Raw genomic sequence first — 23,827 nt, forward strand, 5'->3', positions numbered from 1 at the left:
AAGCACAAAATCATTATAATAACTTTTATTTCCATAAATGCAAATGCACTGAAAATACTACACTTTCAATTCTAAATCAAAACATTAACTAAATGTAGCCAGTTTGTGTTCATCCTTTACAGAAAATTAAGAAAAATGAATATTAGGCTGTTCAAAATAATAGCAGTGCAGCATTTTTCTTTAAAAACTCAAAAACTGTATCTATAACATGAAAAAATGTTTGAGGTTTCACTTTACTTTAAATTACTGAACTAATATTTAGTGGCAGAACAATTGTTTCCGAGATCTGTGTTGCATGGAGTCGACCAACTTCTGGCACCTCTGAACAGGTATTCCAGTCCAGCATGATTAGACGACATTCCACAGTTCTTCTGCAATTTTGGGTTTTGCCTCAAAAAAACACGTTTCAGACGTCAGAACACAAGTTCTCTCTGGGATTGAGGTCAGGGGATTGTGCTGGTCACTCTATTACCTCAATCTTGTTTGTCTGTAACCAAGATGTTTTTTTTAACCAAGATTGTCATGTTGAAACACCCATTTTAAGGACATTTCTTCTTTGACATAGGGCAACATGATCTCCTCAAGAATTCTGATATATTTAAACTGATCCATGATCCCTCGTATGTGATAAATAGGCGTAACACCATGGTATGATAAACATCCCCATATCATCATTTTGTACCACCATGCTTTACTGTCTTCACAGTGAACTTTGGCTTGAATTCAGTGCTCGAGGGTCGTCTGATATACTGTCTACGGCCACTAGACCCAAAAAGAACAATTTTGCTTTCACCAGTCCACAAATGTTCAGCCATTTCTCTTTGGACCAGTCAATGTGTTCCTTGGCAAATGTTAACCCATTCAGGACGTCTTTTTCTTAACAACGGGACTTTGCAGGAGTTCTTGCTGGTAAATTGGCTTCATTTAATCATCTTCTGTACTCACTGGTAAATTTAGATGTTCCTTGATCTTTCTGGAGGTGATCATTGACTGAGTGTTTGCTATTTTGGCTAATCTTCGATCCAATTGAACAGTAGTTCCACGCTTCCTTCTGTATCTTTCAGGTTTTGGTCGTCACTTCAAGGCATTTGAGATCATTTTAGCTGAGCAGGCTATAATTTGCTGCACTTCTCTGTTTGTTTTTTCTCTCTACAATCAACTTTTTAATCAAAGTACGCTGTTCATCAGAACAATGTCTGGAACAACCCATTTTCCCCAGTATTTCAGAAGGAAATGTGCTATGACCAACCTGTGCAACATTTGCCCCCCTCCTACATTAAATAAGGGCCAAAACTGACACCCGTTCTTCTGCAGAATGAATGACTTCACCAATTGAACTCCTCACTGCTATTATTTTGAACAACCCCCTTTCAATCAATGCTTCAATTACTCAGAATGAGTGGGATGCATGTCCTAATTGTTGGGTTTGTTTTGTTTTCATTACTCTACTACACTTTCAAGTAAATTATTTGCTATGTAGAAATATCACTTCTACTAAAAACAGTGATTCATCAGGTTAATGGTGTTGGACTGCTATTTTCTTGAACACTACTGTATAATCTCTAGCAGTAAATAAACAGGCGATACTACAAAGTTAAACAGCCTTTTTTTCCCCGCCATCAAATATGCTGTCTACATCACTGTCTGTGAAAAGTTTTGCATCCAGGACTCCGGTTTCTTTTCATTGTTCATAAACTTGCTGTTTTGGAGTCACTGAACCATTCTGTGCTGAGGCAGGAGCTTTAGTTCCAGATGAAGAGGAAGTTCTAGAAGAAGTTTATCTTCTACCTCACAAATGGTCATGCGCTGTGGGTGAGGACTGTAAAAGACGACTTAAGAGCATAACAGAGGCACAGACAAGCATTTAGACCTGTTCCGTTCTCTTGGTGCATGCCACTAGCCAGTTAGTGACTAAAGGTCCTGTTATTCATGACCTAATAATAAAAGTCAATCATTATCTGCGCTCGTTATAATTCCTTCCTCATTTATTTAGAGTTTGTCCACAGTTAGAATGTTTGAGTGTCCTTATACTTTTGACTACACACTGCTTTTCTCATTCATTTCCACCAATCACTTTATCTTGGTCAGCGCTGTGGTGAGTCCGGTGCCATCCAGAAAAAAATAAACTGGGCGAGAATACCCCCCAATACGGGGTGCCAATCCATTTTAGGCCATCCCTTTCACTTCTGTGGTCACTCACAGGTGCCAAATAAAACAGCCAATCCACCTTCTGCAGATTTGGGAGGTACAGTGTATCACAAAAGTGAGTACACCCCTCACATTTCTGCAGATATTTAAGTATATCTTTTCATGGGACAACACTGACAAAATGACACTTTGACACAATGAAAAGTAGTCTGTGTGCAGCTTATATAACAGTGTAAATTTATTCTTCCCTCAAAATAACTCAATATACAGCCATTAATGTCTAAACCACCGGCAACAAAAGTGAGTACACCCCTTAGTGAAAGTTCCTGAAGTGTCAATATTTTGTGTGGCCACCATTATTTCCCAGAACTGCCTTAACTCTCCTGGGCATGGAGTTTACCAGAGCTTCACAGGTTGCCACTGGAATGCTTTTCCACTCCTCCATGACGACATCACGGAGCTGGCGGATATTCGAGACTTTGCGCTCCTCCACCTTCCGCTTGAGGATGCCCCAAAGATGTTCTATTGGGTTTAGGTCTGGAGACATGCTTGGCCAGTCCATCACCTTTACCCTCAGCCTCTTCAATAAAGCAGTGGTCGTCTTAGAGGTGTGTTTGGGGTCATTATCATGCTGGAACACTGCCCTGCGAACCAGTTTCCGGAGGGAGGGGATCATGCTCTGCTTCAGTATTTCACAGTACATATTGGAGTTCATGTGTCCCTCAATGAAATGTAACTCCCCAACACCTGCTGCACTCATGCAGCCCCAGACCATGGCATTCCCACCACCATGCTTGACTGTAGGCATGACACACTTATCTTTGTACTTCTCACCTGATTGCCACCACACATGCTTGAGACCATCTGAACCAAACAAATTAATCTTGGTCTCATCAGACCATAGGACATGGTTCCAGTAATCCATGTCCTTTGTTGACATGTCTTCAGCAACTGTTTGCGGGCTTTCTTGTGTAAAGACTTCAGAAGAGGCTTCCTTCTGGGGTGACAGCCATGCAGACCAATTTGATGTAGTGTGCGGCGTATGGTCTGAGCACTGACAGGCTGACCCCCCACCTTTTCAATCTCTGCAGCAATGCTGACAGCACTCCTGCGCCTATCTTTCAAAGACAGCAGTTGGATGTGACGCTGAGCACGTGCACTCAGCTTCTTTGGACGACCAACGCGAGGTCTGTTCTGAGTGGACCCTGCTCTTTTAAAACGCTGGATGATCTTGGCCACTGTGCTGCAGCTCAGTTTCAGGGTGTTGGCAATCTTCTTGTAGCCTTGGCCATCTTCATGTAGCGCAACAATTCGTCTTTTAAGATCCTCAGAGAGTTCTTTGCCATGAGGTGCCATGTTGGAACTTTCAGTGACCAGTATGAGAGAGTGTGAGAGCTGTACTACTAAATTGAACACACCTGCTCCCTATGCATACCTGAGACCTAGTAACACTAACAAATCACATGACATTTTGGAGGGAAAATGACAAGCAGTGCTCAATTTGGACATTTAGGGGTGTAGTCTCTTAGGGGTGTACTCACTTTTGTTGCCGGTGGTTTAGACATTAATGGCTGTATTTTGAGTTATTTTGAGGGAAGAATAAATGTACACTGTTATATAAGCTGCACACAGACTACTTTTCATTGTGTCAAATTTTCATTTTGTCAGTGTTGTCCCATGAAATGATATACTTAAATATCTGCAGAAATGTGAGGGGTGTACTCACTTTTGTGATACACTGTAGGTGGGAAGAAACTGAGAATCAAACCTAGGTCTTTGGGTTCCACGTATGACAGGAGTTTATTTATTTATTAGGGTTTTAACATCATGTTTTACACACTTTGTAGTTAATCGTTACACAAGATTCATCAGTTTACAAGTTTAATATCAAACACGGTCATGGACAATTTAGTATCTCCAATTCACCTCACTTGCACGTCTTTGGACTGTAGGAGGAAACCGGAGCTCCCGGACACGGGGAGAACATGCAAACTCCACACAGAACGGACCCAGATCGCCCCACCTGGGAATCGAACCCAGGACCTTCTCGCTGTGCGGCGATAACCAGGTTAAATGGGGGTATTTGGGGTGGTAGTGTGGGGGGTTTGTTCACCTCTGAGAGGCGCCGCTTCACAGTCATTCATCTACTGGTCTGCCTTTTCTATAGCACGTTGTTCAGAGAGGCTGAATTACAAATCACGTCAATTATAATAAGAGTGCACTAGAAAGAGCGCGTGTGCCCTCGGGTTATACCCTAAGGTAGTGCGCTTGTCGAGGGAGCTTGAAGCTATTTGGGACCGAGCCGGCGGATTTGATGGCGGAGAGCGGTAGATAGCCGAGGAGAGTTGTGTTTCGCCACACTAAAGCTGCAGCTTTAACCTTTAAAGGCGCTTTTTGTTGGTGAGTTTGTGCTCGTTTGAACTTCGGGTTGTGCCTAAGTTTGAGTTTGAAACTTATTAAAGCAGCGCGGAGTGAAACGAAGCGAGTTTGTTTTGTGTTTTTGTTGAATAGTGGGCGCTAACGTTCATGCTGGGTGAGCTTTTCTTGCTGTTGGTGTACCGCATTAGCAGCGTTAGCATTGAGCTTCTGAGACTGTCCGGCAATTAAAAAACACTTAAACTACTTATAATAACTCAAACATTATTCATTTAGGGTATTTCTGTATTTATAGATATATTTGTGTATACATTTGATCAGAACGCGTTATAACAGTCGCTTGTAAACCAGTTAGCCGAGTTGCTAAGAAGTTTGGCGGAGATAGCATTAGCGTTAGCATTAGCACCAGCCCGTTCATTTACTTTTCAAGTTCAGTATTAATGATTAAATATCCCGAACGATAATCGGTTCGGTCACAAGAATCGACGATACGAACTCGATATGTGATAAAATAGCAGTTTCCCACCCAACAGTGCTGAGCGAAACGTTAGCCGGTAGCACATAGCATGTTAGCAGCGTAGCTCATTTATTAGTTAGCCAGTTAGCAAGCTGACCAGTGCTCATTAACCCGAATTCCAAAAAAAGTTGGGACAGTAGGAAGAGTGTCAGAAATCAAACCAGACAGCCACGATTTGCAAATCCATTTGCTTTGCATTTAACAGAAAACAAAACAGGGGAAACATTTATGCTTCAACTAATCGAATTTATTTAGCTTTACTAAATGTTATGGCTTCAACAGGTTCCAAAAAAATTAGGACAGGGGTAAATTATCCATAACTGTACGCCCTGTTTGCACATCTCTTAAATTGCGCTATTCTATTATAATGCCCTGTGCGTTTTGCCAATACGAGACCGGTGTGGACTGCAGGCGGGTCGTTCCAGCACCTGCACTCTTGATACGAAGCCACACTGTTCTAACATGTGCAGAAGACGTGTGCAGGGATGTCTAGTCGGAATGTCTTTGCACCCCTCAGCATTAACTGAGCCCTTAGAGATGCCATATGCACCAACACCCTGTCGTATCAATGTCTGGTCTTAATAACATTAGGGAAGGTCCGTTTCTTCTTCGGCCCGAGTTTCCGAAAATAGCAGCACACGTTTCCGCTTTGCTTCAGTCCGTCTCGGATGATCCCGAGCGCGGAGAAGTGGGCGGCGTTCCTGGACGTTGTTTATATTGTGTTTGTCGACGCGGTGATGAACCGTGTTCACTGACGAGGGTTTTCCGAAGGATTCCAGAGTCTTTGAGGCTGTGTTCGTTACAGAAGCAGCGCTGTCCGAGCGGTCGAAGCTCACGGAACTTTGTGAATCCTTTTATGACATTATGCACCGTAGGTCCATTCTCGCTCATATATGATGGAGCTTTTTGTTAATGTGCTTACTTTACAGTCTTACTGCTCCTGTCCCAACATTTTTGGAATGTGTTTAATGCTTGATGAGAACACACAGAGGCAGGCGGATTTTACTTTATGCTTTATGACAGGGAATAAACTAATGAACGAATAATCGTTTATATTTTATTAAGGAAAACGGACAGTAGCACATCAGGGACGGCGCCGGCAGTTCTGGATTTGGATTCTGGATCAGTACTGTAGGGTATCGCGCCGTGGCGTGTGCTTTGCGTAGTCGCATTAAGTTGTAGATCAAAGTAAACAACGTGGTAAAGCTCCTTAATGTTTATAGGTACCATGCACGGAGCCGTACAGAACTGATCCGATTTCCCTGCTGTGCAGTGGTGGTTCAGTGCTTAAGGTGCTGGACCAGCCCCCAGCACTGCCAGGTTGGCACTGTTGGACCCCTGAGCACGGCACTTAAGCTTCAATTGCTCAGATTGTGTTCAGTCATAATTGTTAGTCGCTGCAAATGTAAATGAAAACAAGAGTCTCCACCGGACGCCGAGAGCCTATACGCTACGATAAGTGTAAACGTTAGCAGTATCGACGGCGGGATGATTTTGGGTTTCGTCCCGCTGCGGTTATTATGTTTTGATTAGTTTTCTGAAGCTTGGTTCTGACTGTGGCGCTTGTGCGCTTTCATTTCGGTACCGGTTCTGTATCACTGGTTGTTTTTCTGCACGCTTGGTCCCTGAACGAGAAGGGTGAACAGATTTAGGACGGGCGCTTGGGTACCGTAACGGTAGGGCTGTGCGATATGACTAAAAAAAAACCTCATATCTCGATGTGCTTTTGAGAAGTGGCGATATACGATACGATAAGATACGATATAATGTAAACTTAAAGTACAGTGGCAGACCTCTGCCCGTATTTTAAAACTTAAAAACACAAAACACTGTAGTACTGATACATTCTGACTAATTACATTGTTTATATTTTGTATTATTATAAACCTGTATCTGTATTAATATTGACAATATTTATATCAAACAAACCAGCAGAATCTTCCGACAAAAATGAGAATAAAAAAAAAATCCCGAAAAACCACACAGCAGCAGAAAATCATAACCGCTGCTTACCTGAGCTTCTCTTCTTCAAACTGCGAATCAGATTTATATCCGTGTGTTGATCCATTAGGGATATAATCACCTTGTTTTTCTTCTTGAAGGCCACCTTAGATGTTTCCAGAATATTTCCAGAATATGTAAATCCATTTCCAACTGTGTTTATCCTCCTATAAGGTAAAAAGCTGAAACCAATCGAGAGAGAGATTGACATTCCACCCAGAAACTCTGATTGGTTTATACGGCTGTTTTTCAAGGCTTGAACCACGAATGAATCTATTTCACAAGTGAACTGATTCATTTGTGTCAGCAAAACGAACGAATCTTTACCGTAGGTAAGAGCACAGCTCCCTGATTCGATTCCAATGAATCATTCGTTTGAAGAGTCGTTTCTGACTCTTTACTCAGTGATTCAGTTTGTGTGTGTGTGTGTGTGCACGTGGCCACCCGCTCATACGCAAAAGAGCGCGTTCTGTGCAGCGCTTGCGCTCCGTTTTAAATGTCTAGACATACTCGATATATCATATATGGTCCTTTTTAACATCGAATATATGGATATTCGCGATATATCGCCCAGCCCTACCGTACGGGTCACTTGGCAGTGGAAACGAGCAGTAGAAACGGACACCTGGAACTGGTACTCAAACAGGGTTCCGATTGGTGCTGATATCATGCCAAACCGGCGCTTCCCGATAAAAAAAAAAAAGCGCCAGTAGATCAAAGGAAACACACTTATTTTGATCTCTCTGATGATTTCAGGTGGTGTGATTTCTTACCTGTCGTGGTCGGGACAAAACGCTGTTCTGTGCTCTTCTCACTTCCTCTGGTGTGGCCTTTGCTGGTCTGCGTGGAGAACCGCCAGTCGATGGCTCTAATGGACAAACACAAAGTCAAGCGGCAGAGACTGGACCGCATCTGTGAAGGTGAGACGGGCGCACACGCACACACACACACACACACACACACACACACACACACACACACACACACACACATATATGCCCCTCCAAACCGAAGGGTCCAAATAAACGTGCGGCTCAATGTCTCAGCTTGGTACAGTCGTGTACCGTGCAGGATTCGAGAGGTGCACTATGTAGCCGAAAATACTTGGACACCTGATCGTGAGTGACTTTGAAGTGTGTCGGCGTATGGGGAATTTGTGCCGATGTGCCGGTTCATCCCAGAGCTGATGAGTGGGGCCTTCCCTAAACTGTTGCTGCAAAGATGCTGATGTGATTTATTACACGTCATCTATTGTCGTGGCTGAAACGCGTGAATTAGAAGGGGCGTCCCGATACTTTTGTCCATGGTGTGTGAATCCAAATATGGAACGGTTGCCGACCTCACGCGTCTGAGGTGGTTGGTGCCAGTCTGTGACTCTCCTCTGCCAGCGTGGGGGGGGGGGGGGGGGGGGGGGTATAAGTGGGTATAAGAGGACGTGTAATAGGGAATTGGAAGTGACCATGCTGAGAGAAATGATTATTAATTCTAATGATTAGTTAATGATTATTAAACCCTCCTTATTGTATCCGGGCTTGGGACCGGCACCGAGAGCGCACCTCCCAATAGCTAGGCTGTTGGACGAATTCGAACCCTGAACCCTGATCTCATCAGTAGTAGTTGTTTAGTCGGGATCAATAACAGACCACACCACAAACCTCACCAAACTGACCCCTATCGGTCCACACCTCCTGGACGCCACACCTCCCGGACGTTGCTGGTCAGCAGTAGCCCAGCGGTTAAGAAGGTTGCCTGTTCAAGCCCCACCATAGACGAGCTGCCGCAGTTGGACCCTTGAGCGAGGCACTTACCCCTCAATTGCATTATAATTGTAATCTGGTCCCACTGTGGTTCACAAGATGTAACACAAAGCCTCCACAAGGGGGCGTTTTGATTTTGTTGTCCTTTGGGACGATGTGCACTGTAAAAAGTGCTCCACTTACCATATAGAAGCACTTTGTAGTTCTACAATTACTGACTGTAGTCCATGTGTTTCTCTACATACAATGGTCAGGACCCCCACGGAGCAGGTATTATTTAGGGGGTGGATGATTCTCAGCACTGCAGTGACACTGACATGGTGGTGGTGTGTTAGTGTGTGTTGTGCTGGTATGAGTGGATCAGACACAGCAGCGCTGCTGGAGTTTTTAAACACCGTGTCCACTCACTGTCCACTCTATTAGACACTCCTACCTAGTCGGTCCACCTTGTAGATGTAAAGTCAGAGACGATCGCTCATCTATTGCTGCTGTTTGAGTCGCTCATCTTCTAGACCTTCATCAGTGGGCACAGGACGCTGCTCACGGGGCGCTGTCGACTGGATATTTTTGGTCGGTGGACTATTCTCAGTCCAGCAGTGACAGTGAGGTGTTTAAAACCTCCAGCAGCGCTGCTGTGTCTGATCCACTCATACCAGCACAACACACACTAACACACCAGCACCATGTCAGTGTCACCGCAGTGCTGAGAATCATCCACCACCTAAATAATAGCTGTGTACCAGGAACTGGTACTGATCAGCAGAGATGGGGACACACAGCAACTTCAGACTCGTTTCAAATGACTCGTGAACAACAAGAGTCTCTAGCGTCAGCATGTGTTAACATTAATTACATGTGATAATTATATATATAATTATTATTATTATACATTTTCTGCTCTCTAATAATAATAATAACGCTCCGGCCGTCTTAACCCACGACACACACAATGTGTAAATGTTCCAGCAGCTTCCGGTGTAGTGATGAAGCGTCGCTCCCTACTCCCTACACAGTCTGAAGTTCACTTCATTTGAACACTCTCGTTACCTCTGGATCAGAATCTCACTTAAAATGGTGGAGTACCCTACGTAGTGCACTTCACAGGAACACCCGGGGTGAATGGAACGCTCCTACAGAATCGGCGCTGATGGTTGAAAGACGCTTTCTGAACCAATCAGAGCCTCTGATTGTAATTGTTAGTAAGAAATGCTGTTATTTGCATTTATTCGGTTTGCGTCACACAGATGACGTGGTAATGAAACGCTCGATCGGCTTTCTAACCACTTCCTGTTTTACTTCACCACCGGGAAAAGTTTGGAGGTTTTTAATTATAAGCACATTTACAAAATAACGGATTCTGTTCCTAATGGGACGCGCGCTTATAAATGTAATAGCATCTGGAAGAACAGAAGCTAAGGTAAGCAGCGGTTATGATGGTTTTTGCCGTGTTTGGGATTTTGGCCGCTGTGCCGTGATTTATCGAGCGCTTTTGTTCTGTAATGAAAACAAAACGTATCAGTTGAAGCTTTTAACTGGAACCTTCTTGTTACAGAAATTACATTCATTTACACGATGAGGAGGAAAGTAAAGACACGAAGTAAAACGGCTAAATACACTCGCTAATCTGTTGTTGTTTTTATCTGAACTTACAGATTATTTCTTTATTTCTACGCTACATTTATAATATATGTTTTGTGTAGATTATATTGACTCCTGACTCGACTCGGACTCGTATTTTGTGACTTGTGAACGTCTCTGCTGGGCACTGCGGGTGTGTCTCAGAGTTCCGGCCAGTTGTTGAGGAACCACGTGGACCTTCCCTCCCTCAGAGACGGTCGGCTGTGCCACGTTAATCCGCTATTAAACTCTGGGTGGCGCTCTCGCATTAATAAATCTAAAACTCTCCCCGTCTTCTTTCCCCCCGACTCAAAACGAGTGTGTGTGTGTGTGTGTGTGTGTGTGTGTGTGTGTGTGTGTGTGTGTGTGTGTGTGTGTGTGTGTGTGTGTGTGTGTGTGTGTGTGTGTGTGTGTGTGTGTGTGTGTGTGTGTGAAGGCCGGCCAGGAGAACGACCCGCTGTCTCTTTAAAAAAACAATAACTGTCCGGCCGCCTCGAGATCCGCTCGCCTGTGCAAATGAGGCCGGCACTGGTTGGCCGGCGCTGGAGTCCCTGCTCTCCGATTGGCCTGTGTGTGTGTGGGAGGGCTCTGTGTGTGTGTGTGTGTGTGTGAGGGCTGGGTGCCTGCCAGGCCGGAGAGGCTGACGCTGATCGTGAAGGGTGGAGTGAGAGAGCGATAGCGCGGTAGAGGAGAGGGAGCGAAGACAGGCGTGCGCTCTTCATGATGCAAGGTTAGGGTGTGTGTGTGTGTGTGTGTGTGTGTGTGTGTGTGTGTTTTGTGCATGTGATGTTTTTAATGGGATGTGAAGCGAGGGCTGGGCGCCGGGGTGCCGTCCCGGTCGGGTGTGGCGTCTCGAGCGCTCGCGGTTTTCCGTTTCGGTCGGCGCGCGCGTGCGTGCGTCTGTGCGGTCGGGCGAGCGCGTCTGTGTTTGCGGCTGGCAGATAGGAGGTAGGGTGTGGTGCTGGTGTATTATCACCCCACCCCCCTCCGTGTGTGTGTGTGTGTGTGTGTGTGTGTGTGTGTGTGTGTGTGAGGCAGCAGCAGCAGCGGGGTAAGAGCGTAAGGTGGAGGGGTGGGGAATGCAGCGAGATTGGAGGACGAGGAGGTTTCCGAACAGGGGGGATGGAGGAGTAGGAGGAGGACGGAGCTGAATGAATGGCATTGTTCGCACGGCCGTGCCTCCTCTCTCTTTCATACGCTGGCACAGGGGGCATCTGTGCTCGGGCGTGCGGCGCTCCCTCCGTGACCTCGGAGGAGGAAGAGCTCTCGTCGTTCACGTGGTTGCTCTACGATTGATGGTTTTGCTCCTCGCATCCCCCCTCCTTCCCTTATTGTGCTTTTATTTTTATTTATTATGGTTTAAACTGGCCTGGCAAAGCATGGCACGGCTGCCTGGCATCACCCCGCGTCATTCCCCGGGTTAGTCTTGTATGTGCCGTGGAGGGACAGACGGACACGAATGGTGACGGAAGTGATCAAATATTTGTGTTTTAAGTCTCACCGGGGTTTGGAAAGGGTGAAGCGGTGCCGTCAGACGGGCACCACAGGTCGACCAGCTTCGCCCGTTGTATTTTCTGATCGTTATATTGCTAAAATTAGTCGTTTTTAACAAATAAAGATGCAACCAGCGCACCGTAATCAAGAATTAACGAGCAGATCGACAATTCGGCGATCTTTGCCCCTGAATGGTGCCCATCTGACCCTGTTTGAATCCAAAATTGGTCGTAAATTTGGTGATCTGTCAACGGGTGGCATTCAGACTCTTCCAAAAATGTGTCATAGCCGTAGCCAAGCAACGCCAATCTCCCCCAAAAATACTAGTGTAACACCTCCACGATGGCAGCACGACCAGCCACCGTCCGTCCCATCACGCCGTTCGATCGGGAGCCGCGTGACGGTCATTGTGCGCCCAGCGTGTCTGGGAGGCACAAAAGAATGCCGAGCTCGGCGGATTTAGGTCGGCGAGAGTCACGCCGAGGCACCCTGCCCCCACCCGCCCCTCTCCCCCCCGGTCACTTCCCCGACCCCTTTATCCGTCTGTCCTGCTGGCTTTGGGTGGTGGTGGTGGGGGGTGGAGACGGACAGCGCCGGCGCGGGTCTGCGTTACTGGTACGCCCACGTGTGTGTGTGTGTGTGGCTCATGCGTCGTATCTGTAAGGGGGACTCGCACTGTGAGCCGGCCGAGTCCCTTATTCTGATTTCTGTCGCTGCTGCGAGCGTTCGCGTCCTTGCTCGGACAAACCCGCTCCTAATCTGACGATCACTGCAGCGGTCGTGAAGACGGAGATCTTGTTTTATCAATTTAAAACGAAGCGACTTGCGTTATAGTTACAGTATACAGTCTGAGCAATTGAGGGGTTTAAGGGCCTTGCTCAAGGGCCCAGCAGCAGCAACCTGGCAGCGGTGGTACCCTAACCACTAGGCTACGGCTTGCCCTCTTTGATTCGTTTCATATATACGCAGTACAGGTATACGGTCCGTGTACCTGTGGTCATTCGTTTTTCACTTTAAATCCCAAAACTGAAAGACGGGGAAACGAGACGCTATTCGTTTTTCGTTTCAAGATCAAAAATCAAAACACAAACGAGCAGAAATTGGAAAACGGGTCGTATTTTTAATTTTCCAAGCGCATGCGTATATTTACTTCGTATATAGACGATGTAAATCAAGCACGAGTGTTGAGAAGACGGAGCAAACGGTAATAATAACGTGACGCCGCGCCCCCTGTTCTGCCGTACTTTTTCCTGCCCTTGTAATAGGCTCTATGCACGCAAGCTCTGTGACGCGTTTCCGTTTAGCGTTAGTCGGGCAGTCTAGCTTCCGGTTTGTTATAAACACCGGCAAATTTCTAATCACAACGTGTCGTATAGCGGCGAATATACGAGTTTGAGTTCTAAAATTAGTAAGAAGGTTTTGTGTTTTCAAAAACAAGATCGGGGTGGATCGGTACATTCTCAGGGTTCATGTTGAACGCTGCATCCGACGGGTTAAAAAGAATAAGTTGTTTGACACAGTGATCGCTATCAGAGCATAAATCAGCTGTTTACTGTATCGTGAGATTGGACCACTTGTCAAGGGATGGAGCTAAACATTCGTTTTTGACTGTAATTTTTTAAAGAACGTGCACATTTAAATATTGTAAATATATATATTATAGTTTATACTGTTTTTAAACAAAAGCATAAAAAGCCAACAAAAGCCTCTTCATTATGTAAACATACCTCTTGTCTACACTCTTTGATTATTTTATTAGTTCTACAATTACAAACTGTAGTTAATTTGTTTCTTTCTATACTGTTAGCCTCCTTTCTGTTCTTGATGACCAGGACCCCCACAGAGCAGGTATTATTTAGGTGGTGGATGATTCTCAGCACTGCAGTGACAATGACATGCTGGTGGTGTGTTAGTGTGTGTTGTGCTGGTATGAGTGGATCAGACACAGCAGTGCTGCTGGAGTTTTTAAACACCGTGTCCACTCACTGTCCACTCTATTAAACACTCCTACCTTGTTGGTCCACCTTGTAGGCATAAAGTCAGAGACGATCACTCATCTATTGCTGCTGTTTCAATTGGTCATCTTCTAGACCATCAGTGGTCACAGGACGCTGCCCATGAGGCGCTGTTGGCTGGATGTTATTGGTTGGTGGACGATTCTCAGTCCAGCAGTGACAGTGAGGTGTTTAAAAACTGCAGCAGCGCTGCTGTGTCTGATCCACTCATACCAGCACAACACACACTAACACACCAGCACCATGTCCGTGTCACTGCAGTGCTGAGAATCATCCACCACCTAAATAATACCTGCTCTGTGGGGGTCCTGGGAGAGTCATTGAAGAACAGCATGAAAGGGGGCTAACAAAGCATGTAGAGAAACAGATGGACTACAGTCAGTAATTGTAGAACTACAAAGTGCTTCTATATTGAGTGTGTAAAACAGTTTTTGCTGTTTCTTACGTTTTGTGAATCTGGCAGTTGTTTAACATTCATTTCACAATGAATAGACCACTTGAATGGCGTTAAAAAGACTTGAAATAAAATCTTTTTACATTTAACTTCAAATGGACGTTTTTTTTTTTCTCTTTTGTAACATGATACAAGGTTTTGAACTGAACAGCATATACAGTGCCTTGCAAAAGTATTCAGCTCCCTTGAACTTTTCAACCTTTTGCCACATTTCAGGCTTCAAACATAACGATATGAAATTGTAATTTTTTGTGAAGAATCAACAACAAGTGCGACACAATCGTGAAGTAGAACGAAATTTATTGGATATTTTAAACTTTTTTTAGAAATAAAAAACTGAAAAGTGGGGCGTGCAATATTATTCAGCCCCCTTGCGTTAATACTTTGTAGCGCCACCTTTTGCTGCGATTACAGCTGCAAGTCGCTTGGGGTATGTCTCTATTAGTTTTGCACATCGAGAGACAGAAATTTTTGCCCATTCTTCCTTGCAAAACAGCTCGAGCTCAGTGAGGTTGGATGGAGAGCGTTTGTGAACAGCAGTTTTCAGCTCTTTCCACAGATTCTCGATGGGATTCAGGTCTGGACTTTGACTTGGCCATTCTAACACCTGGATACGTTTATTTGTGAACCATTCCATTGTAGATTTTGCTTTATGTTTTGGATCATTGTCTTGTTGGAAGATAAATCACCGTCCCAGTCTCAGGTCTTTTGCAGACTGCAACAGGTTTTCTTCCAGAATGGTCCTGTATTTGGCTCCATCCATCTTCCCATCAATTTTAACCATCTTCCCTGTCCCTGCTGAAGAAAAGCAGGCCCAAACCATGATGCTGCCACCACCATGTTTGACAGTGGGGATGGTGTGTTCAGGGTGATGAGCTGTGTTGCTTTTACGCCAAACATAACGTTTTGCATTGTGGCCAAAAAGTTCGATTTTGGTTTCATCTGACCAGAGCACCTTCTTCCACATGTTTGGTGTGTCTCCCAGGTGACTTTTTATAGATATCTTTGAGAAATGGCTTTCTTCTTGCCACTCTTCCATAAAGGCCAGATTTGTGCAGTGTACGACTGATTGTGTCCTATGGACAGAGTCTCCCACCTCAGCTGTAGATCTCTGCAGTTCATTCAGAGTGATCATGGGCCTCTTGGCTGCATCTCTGATCAGTCTTCTCCTTGTTTGAGCTGAAAGTTTAGAGGGACGGCCGGGTCTTGGTAGATTTGCAGTGGTCTGATACTCCTTCCATTTCAATATGATCGCTTGCACAGTGCTCCTTGAGATGTTTAAAGCTTGGGAAATCTTTTTGTATCCAAATCCGGCTTTAAACTTCTCCACAACAGTATCTCGGACCTGCCTGGTGTGTTCCTTGGTCTTCATGATGCTCTCTGCGCTTTAAACAGAACTCTGAGACTATCACAGAGCAGGTGCATTTATACGGAGACTTGATTACACACAGGTGGATTCTATTTATCACCATCAGTCATTTAGGTCAACATTGGATCATTCAGAGATCCTCACTGAACTTCTGGAGTGAGTTTGCTGCACTGAAAGTAAAGGGGATGAATAATATTGCACGCCCCACTTTTTAGTTTTTTATTTCTAAAAAAAGTTTAAAATATCCAATAAATTTCGTTCTACTTCACGATTGTGTCCCACTTGTTGTTGATTCTTCACAAAAAATTACAATTTCATATCGTTATGTTTGAAGCCTGAAATGTGGCAAAAGGTTGAAAAGTTCAAGGGGGCTGAATACTTTTGCAAGGCACTGTATATTTGATACCCCATTGCTGCCAGCTTGACACTGATAAATTCTGTAATGACTTTAATTCTTGATAACCTGCTGTAATAAACATAAGAATAAAAAAATCAAAGTTCCTCCTCGCATTTACAACAAATATGTTTTTGGAGAAAGACATGTTAATACTGTAACATCAAATTAATCAATTGACAGGAAATTTATTATGGTCTGACATATAACATTTGATAATGAATAAAAGATAACTCATTCATATATTGGTGAACAAAACTTTTTACACTTAATCAAAAGATTGAGGGTAAATTGCTAATATATCCAGTCAGATATGTTTAGTTTGTTTTATGTTGTATTAGGATTATAACGTCATGTTTTACACTTTGGTTACATTCATGACAGAAATGGTAGTTACTCATTACACAAAATTCATCAGTTCAAGTTTTAATATCAAACAATTTTGTATCTCCAATTCACCTCACTTGCACGTCTATGGACTGTGGGAGGAAACAGGAGCTGCCGGAGGAAACCCACGCAGATACAGGGAGAACATGCAAACCTCACACAGAAAGAACCCGGACCACTCCACCTGGGAATTGAACACACAAAGATATATATATTTATTGTTGTTTGAACATCATTAATACATGGGATTTGACACTATCTTAAAGCTTGCCTAACCTGGCACTGTGCAAGCAGAATATGCATAAAAATGAAATTGTAATGGTATGCTTCAAAGCTAACTAAAACATGAATCTTAATACTGGTCTGTCAAGCTAGATGTAGTGTTTGTCTAGTCTAGCAAAACAACCACTAACCAGTTTACAACTACCCTACTTGCATGGTTCTAAGGAAATGTTTGCTAACGTACTTACCTTCATATTTGTCAATGTCGCTGGAGTTGTACATTTAAAATCCTTTTTCCCGCTTGTTAGAAGAAGCAGTACAAACCATGCGTCGGTCGGTCTAAATCGTTCACTGTCAGACGAGGTTAATCTTGAAGACAACAAGTGTAAAAGAGAGCCATGCCTAACGTTATCTGCTTGTTGACGACCGGCAAATGAATACCGGAAGTTGATCTGCCAGTATACGAGAACCCGGAAGACAGTCGTGCATAGAGCCTATTCACACAGGAACTATTTATCCTAAATAAAAGGGCTGAATGCTGTTCATAACGTCTCACCGTCGTCTCAATATTTACATTCATATTTTTTTACCGTATAGTAGTGCTGGGCGATTTTCTCGATTAGTTCCGTTAATTCGAATGAACGTTTTCAAGCGATGTTAGAAATGTGACAATCGCGATTGTACGAGTTTACAGACCTTATATTTTAGTTCAAATACCAACGTCACGAGGCAGAAAGTGACCAGACGCTCGCGGGAATATAAATCAAGGAAAGTTCAATATCAAAAGGGGAATCCAAGACCAGAGGATAAACACACACAGGCAGAGAAAACCAAAATATTACTAATACACTGTCCCGATTTACACCGATCAGCCATAACATTAAAACCACCTCCTTGTTTCTACGCTCACTGTCCATTTTATCAGCTCCACTTACCATATAGAAGCACTTTGTAGTTCTACAATTACTGACTGTAGAGCATCTGTTTCTCTACATGCTTTGTTACCCCCTTTCATGCTGTTCTTCAATGGTCAGGACCCCCACAGGACCCCCACAGTGCAGGTATTATTCAGGTATTGGATCATTCTCAGCACTGCAGTGACACTGACATGGATCAGACACAGCAGCGCTGCTGTGTCTGATCCACTCATACCAGCACAACACACGCTAACACACCACCACCATGTCAGTGTCACCGCAGTGCCGAGAATCATCCAGCACCTAAAACCTGGTTTTAATGTTATGGTTGATGGGTGTATTTCATCTACACAGAACAACCCTGAAAGCATACCCCAAAAAAACCACACCGATGCTCACACGTACCCCAAAATACCACTTTGGAGGGTTGGTGTCAGATCTCAGCAGTGCTACGTCATCTCGTTGGAACACGATACATAACCAGACTCGAACACGATACCGATCGTACCATAAAATGTGTTAAACATGGCGTTAAAATCCAAACAAAACAAAACCTGGTCTTGGAGAGTGATCGTTACTTATTCGAGTGACGTCTGAAGCTGAAACGTGAAAACAGATGAAGCTTAAAATGTGCATGATGGGCGGGCGTTTATCAGATATGAATGTCTGTGTCTGGGGCAGGAAGGGTGGGACGGGGTTCCTCCGCACTGGTGTTGTGATATGCATCTTCAGTGCCTGTCTAGGTGCATCCTGCTTTCCTGTCTAACGGTCTTTATCTCTCCTCTACAGGCATTCGCCCACCCATCCTAAATGGGCCCATGCACCCTCGCCCCCTGGTGGCGCTGCTGGACGGCCGCGACTGCACGGTGGAGATGCCCATTCTGAAGGACGTCGCCACCGTGGCCTTCTGCGACGCCCAGTCCACCCAGGAGATCCACGAGAAGGTAGAGGAACGCCTCCCCGCGCGCAGTTCGCACCCGCGCCGACTCGACGACGTTTTATAGTGAACTGTTGTTTATTTCCGTTCGATTACAGGTTCTTAACGAAGCCGTGGCCGCGCTGCTCTATCACACCATCTCGCTCTCGCGGGACGACCTGGACAAGTTCAAAGGGTTACGGGTCATCGTGAGGATCGGCAGCGGGTTCGACAACGTGGACATCAAAGCTGCAGCAGATCTAGGCGAGTGTCTGGTGTCGGGATCATTCGGCGCGCCCTAAATTGCAGATTATTTTCATACCCCCTTTAAAATGTACCATAAAGTGCTATAAAATAAATACTGTGTCAGACCTACACCGATGAGCCCAAAACATTAGGACCACCCCCCAAACCCGTCCAGACACGCCCTTTTAACTCCTGTGTGGGCGATCCTACAGCGCATTCTGGTGCATCTGGGATTCATCCACCTTCCTCTATTGCTTTGGTGGTGGACAGGAGCTGCATGGGGACTCTGACTGGCACGGAAGGGTCTGATCCACACTAGTGTCCGTATACTAAAGCCAGAGGTATTCGGACACCTGACCATGAACTTGTCAGACGTCCCGCTTCTCAGCTTCTAAAAAGCTTCTAAAATGACGGGAAAGGGCCTTCCCTAAACTGTTGCTGCAAAGTTCCTCAATAAGATTGATTTATTACACCTGTTAGTGGCTGAAACACATAAATTCAGTCATTAGAAGGGGCGTCCTAATACTTTTGTCCATACTAGGTATGTCCGAACAGCGGGTGTGACTTCATTTCCGTGTCCGTTACTAACAGGTATCGCGGTGTGTAACGTGCCGGCGGCGTCTGTAGAGGAGACGGCGGATACCTCCATGTGTCTGATACTCAACCTGTACCGCCGGGTCACCTGGATGCACCAGGCCCTGCGCGAGGGCACCCGAGCCTCCAGCGTCGAGCAGATCAGAGAGGTGGCGGGCGGGGCCGCCCGCATCCGAGGAGAGACGCTGGGCATCATCGGCCTGGGTGAGATTTTCATCGGTCCTCGTCTTTTCCAATCCGGCATAGACACGTTTATTTATAATTATTACATGTAAAATAAATGTCAGTGTTTTGAGCAGACTGTAGAGTAGTTCGGTCTCTGATCATGTTTTTGTTTACTTTTCAGGACGTGTTGGCCAGGCGGTGGCGTTACGGGCGAAGGCGTTTGGTTTCGGGGTGATATTTTACGACCCGTACCTGGCGGAAGGGGTGGAGAAATCTCTGGGGCTCCAGCGCATGGTGACGCTGCAGGATCTTCTCATCCACTCGGACTGCGTTTCCCTCCACTGCAGCCTGAACGAACACAACCACCACCTCATCAACGACTTCACCATCAAACAGGTAACAACCGCCCCTCAACAACCCCCTCAACCACCCCCCATAACCACCACCTCATCAACGACTTCACCATCAAACAGGTAACAACCGCCCCTCAACAACCCCCTCAACCACCCCCCATAACCACCACCTCATCAACGACTTCACCATCAAACAGGTAACAACCGCCCCTCAACAACCCCCTCAACCACCCCCCATAACCACCACCTCATCAACGACTTCACCATCAAACAGGTAACAACCGCCCCTCAACAACCCCCTCAACCACCCCCCATAACCACCACCTCATCAACGACTTCACCATCAAACAGGTAACAACCGCCCCTCAACAACCCCCTCAACACCCCCCCCCAACCACCACCTCATCAACGACTTCACCATCAAACAGGTAACAACCGCCCCTCAACAACCCCCTCAACCACCCCCCATAACCACCACCTCATCAACGACTTCACCATCAAACAGGTAACAACCGCCCCTCAACAACCCCCTCAACACCCCCCCCCCAACCACCACCTCATCAACGACTTCACCATCAAACAGGTAACAACCGCCCCTCAACAACCCCCTCAACCACCCCCCCCACCACCTCATCAACGACTTCACCATCAAACAGGTAACAACCGCCCCTCAACAACCCCCTCAACCACCCCCCCATAACCACCACCTCATCAACGACTTCACCATCAAACAGGTAACAACCGCCCCTCAACAACCCCCTCAACCACCCCCCATAACCACCACCTCATCAACGACTTCACCATCAAACAGGTAACAACCGCCCCTCAACAACCCCCTCAACCACCCCCCATAACCACCACCTCATCAACGACTTCACCATCAAACAGGTAACAACCGCCCCTCAACAACCCCCTCAACCACCCCCCCCCCACCCACCACCTCATCAACGACTTCACCATCAAACAGGTAACAACTGCCCCTCAACAACCCCCTCAACCCCCCCCCATAACCACCACCTCATCAACGACTTCACCATCAAACAGGTAACAACCGCCCCTCAACAACCCCCTCAACCCCCCCCCCCCATAACCACCACCTCATCAACGACTTCACCATCAAACAGGTAACAACCGCCCCTCAACAACCCCCTCAACCCCCCCCCATAACCACCACCTCATCAACGACATCACCATCAAACAGGTAACAACCGCCCCTCAACAACCCCCTCAACCACCCCCCATAACCACCACCTCATCAACGACTTCACCATCAAACAGGTAACAACCGCCCCTCAACAACCCCCTCAACCACCCCCCCCCACCCACCACCTCATCAACGACTTCACCATCAAACAGGTAACAACCGCCCCTCAACAACCCCCTCAACCCCCCCCCCCCCACCCACCCACCACCTCATCAACGACTTCACCATCAAACAGGTAACGACTGCCCCTCAACAACCCCCTCAACCCCCCCCCATAACCACCACCTCATCAACGACTTCACCATCAAACAGGTAACAACCGCCCCTCAACAACCCCCTCAACCCCCCCCATAACCACCACCTCATCAACGACTTCACCATCAAACAGGTAACAACCGCCCCTCAACAACCCCCTCAACCACCCCCCATAACCACCACCTCATCAACGACTTCACCATCAAACAGGTAACAACCGCCCCTCAACAACCCCCTCAACCACCCCCCCCCCACCCACCACCTCATCAACGACTTCACCATCAAACAGGTAACAACCGCCCCTCAACAACCCCCTCAACCCCCCCCCCCCCACCCACCACCTCATCAACGACTTCACCATCAAACAGGTAACGACTGCCCCTCAACAACCCCCTCAACCCCCCCCCATAACCACCACCTCATCAACGACTTCACCATCAAACAGGTAACAACCGCCCCTCAACAACCCCCTCAACCCCCCCCCATAACCACCACCTCATCAACGACTTCACCATCAAACAGGTAACAACCGCCCCTCAACAACCCCCTCAACAACCCCCCATAACCACCACCTCATCAACGACTTCACCATCAAACAGGTAACAACCACCCCTCAACAACCCCCTCAACAACCCCCCATAACCACCACCTCATCAACGACTTCACCATCAAACAGGTAACAACCGCCCCTCAACAACCCCCTCAACAACCCCCCATAACCACCACCTCATCAACGACTTCACCATCAAACAGGTAACAACCACCCCTCAACAACCCCCTCAACAACCCCCCATAACCACCACCTCATCAACGACTTTACCATCAAACAGGTAACAACCGCCCCTCAACAACCCCCCATAACCACCACCTCATCAACGACTTCACCATCAAACAGGTAACAACCGCCCCTCAACAACCCCCTCAACCACCCCCCATAACCACCACCTCATCAACGACTTCACCATCAAACAGGTAACAACCGCCCCTCAACAACCCCCTCAACCCCCCCCCACAACCACCACCTCATCAACGACTTCACCATTAAACAGGTATCAACCGCCCCTCAACAACCCCCTCAACACCCCCCCCCCAACCACCACCTCATCAACGACTTCACCATCAAACAGGTAACAACTGCCCCTCAACAACCCCCTCAACCACCCCCCATCAACGACTTCACCATCAAACAGGTAACAACCGCCCCTCAACAACCCCCTCAATCCCCCCCACCCACCACCTCATCAACGACTTCACCATCAAACAGGTAACAACCGCCCCTCAACAACCCCCTCAACTACCCCCTCAACAACCGCCCCAACCATCACCTCATCGACTTCACTATCAAACAGGTAACAACCGCCCCTCAACAACCCCCTCAACTACCCCCTCAACAACCGCCCCAACCATCACCTCATCGACTTCACTATCAAACAGGTAACAACCGCCCCTCAACAACCCCCTCAATAACCCCCCCATAACCACCACCTCATCAACGACTTCACCATCAAACAGGTAACAACCGCCCCTCAACAACCCCCTCAACCACCCCCCATCAACGACTTCACCATCAAACAGGTAACAGCCCCTCAACAACCCCCCCATAACCACCACCTCATCAACGACTTTACCATCAAACAGGTAACAACCGCCCCTCAACAACCCCCTCAATCCCCCCCACCCACCACCTCATCAACGACTTCACTATCAAACAGGTAACAACCGCCCCTCAACAACCCCCTCAATAACCCCCCCATAACCATCACCTCATCAACGACTTCACCATCAAACAGGTAACAACCGCCCCTCAACAACCCCCTTAACCACCCCCCCACCCACCACCTCATCAACGACTTCACCATCAAACAGATAACAACCGCCCCTCAACAACCCCCTCAACACCCCCCCCCCCACAACCACCACCTCATCAACGACTTCACCATCAAACAGGTAACAACCGCCCCTCAACGACTTCACCATCAAACAGGTAACAACCGCCCCTCAACAACCCCCTCAACCACCCCCCATAACCACCACCTCATCAACGACTTCACCATCAAACAGGTAACGACCGCCCCTCAACAACCCCCTCAACCCCCCCCATAACCACCACCTCATCAACGACTTCACCATCAAACAGGTAACGACCGCCCCTCAACAACCCCCTCAACCCCCCCCATAACCACCACCTCATCAACGACTTCACCATCAAACAGGTAACGACCGCCCCTCAACAACCCCCTCAACCACCCCCCCATAACCACCACCTCATCAACGACTTCACCATCAAACAGGTAACGACCGCCCCTCAACAACCCCCTCAACACCCCCCCATAACCACCACCTCATCAACGACTTCACCATCAAACAGGTAACAACCGCCCCTCAACAACCCCCTCAACCACCCCCCATAACCACCACCTCATCAA

General features: G+C 46.7%; 1 protein-coding gene across 2 annotated transcripts in view; it reads left to right on the top strand.

Annotated features, from left to right (window-relative positions):
* The first annotated feature begins 4,470 nt into the window (after positions 1 to 4,470).
* The window catches only part of LOC134319617 (C-terminal-binding protein 1-like), a 28,076-nt gene continuing 8,719 nt past the window's right edge, over positions 4,471 to 23,827 (top strand). Inside the window, exons 1-6 of one of the 2 annotated variants that reach the window (XM_063000900.1) lie at positions 4,471 to 4,548; positions 7,799 to 7,962; positions 18,458 to 18,612; positions 18,704 to 18,848; positions 19,422 to 19,628; positions 19,771 to 19,985. In XM_063000900.1, the coding sequence (XP_062856970.1) occupies positions 7,905 to 7,962; positions 18,458 to 18,612; positions 18,704 to 18,848; positions 19,422 to 19,628; positions 19,771 to 19,985 (780 nt within the window). In that variant the 5' untranslated portion in view covers positions 4,471 to 4,548; positions 7,799 to 7,904. Of the gene's footprint in view, positions 4,549 to 7,798; positions 7,963 to 11,048; positions 11,147 to 18,457; positions 18,613 to 18,703; positions 18,849 to 19,421; positions 19,629 to 19,770; positions 19,986 to 23,827 lie in introns of those variants that run through there. The other variant, XM_063000901.1, reaches the window with a different exon arrangement.

This window comes from Trichomycterus rosablanca, chromosome 8 (assembly GCF_030014385.1).
Source record: "Trichomycterus rosablanca isolate fTriRos1 chromosome 8, fTriRos1.hap1, whole genome shotgun sequence".
In the NCBI taxonomy this organism is placed as follows: domain Eukaryota; kingdom Metazoa; phylum Chordata; class Actinopteri; order Siluriformes; family Trichomycteridae; genus Trichomycterus; species Trichomycterus rosablanca.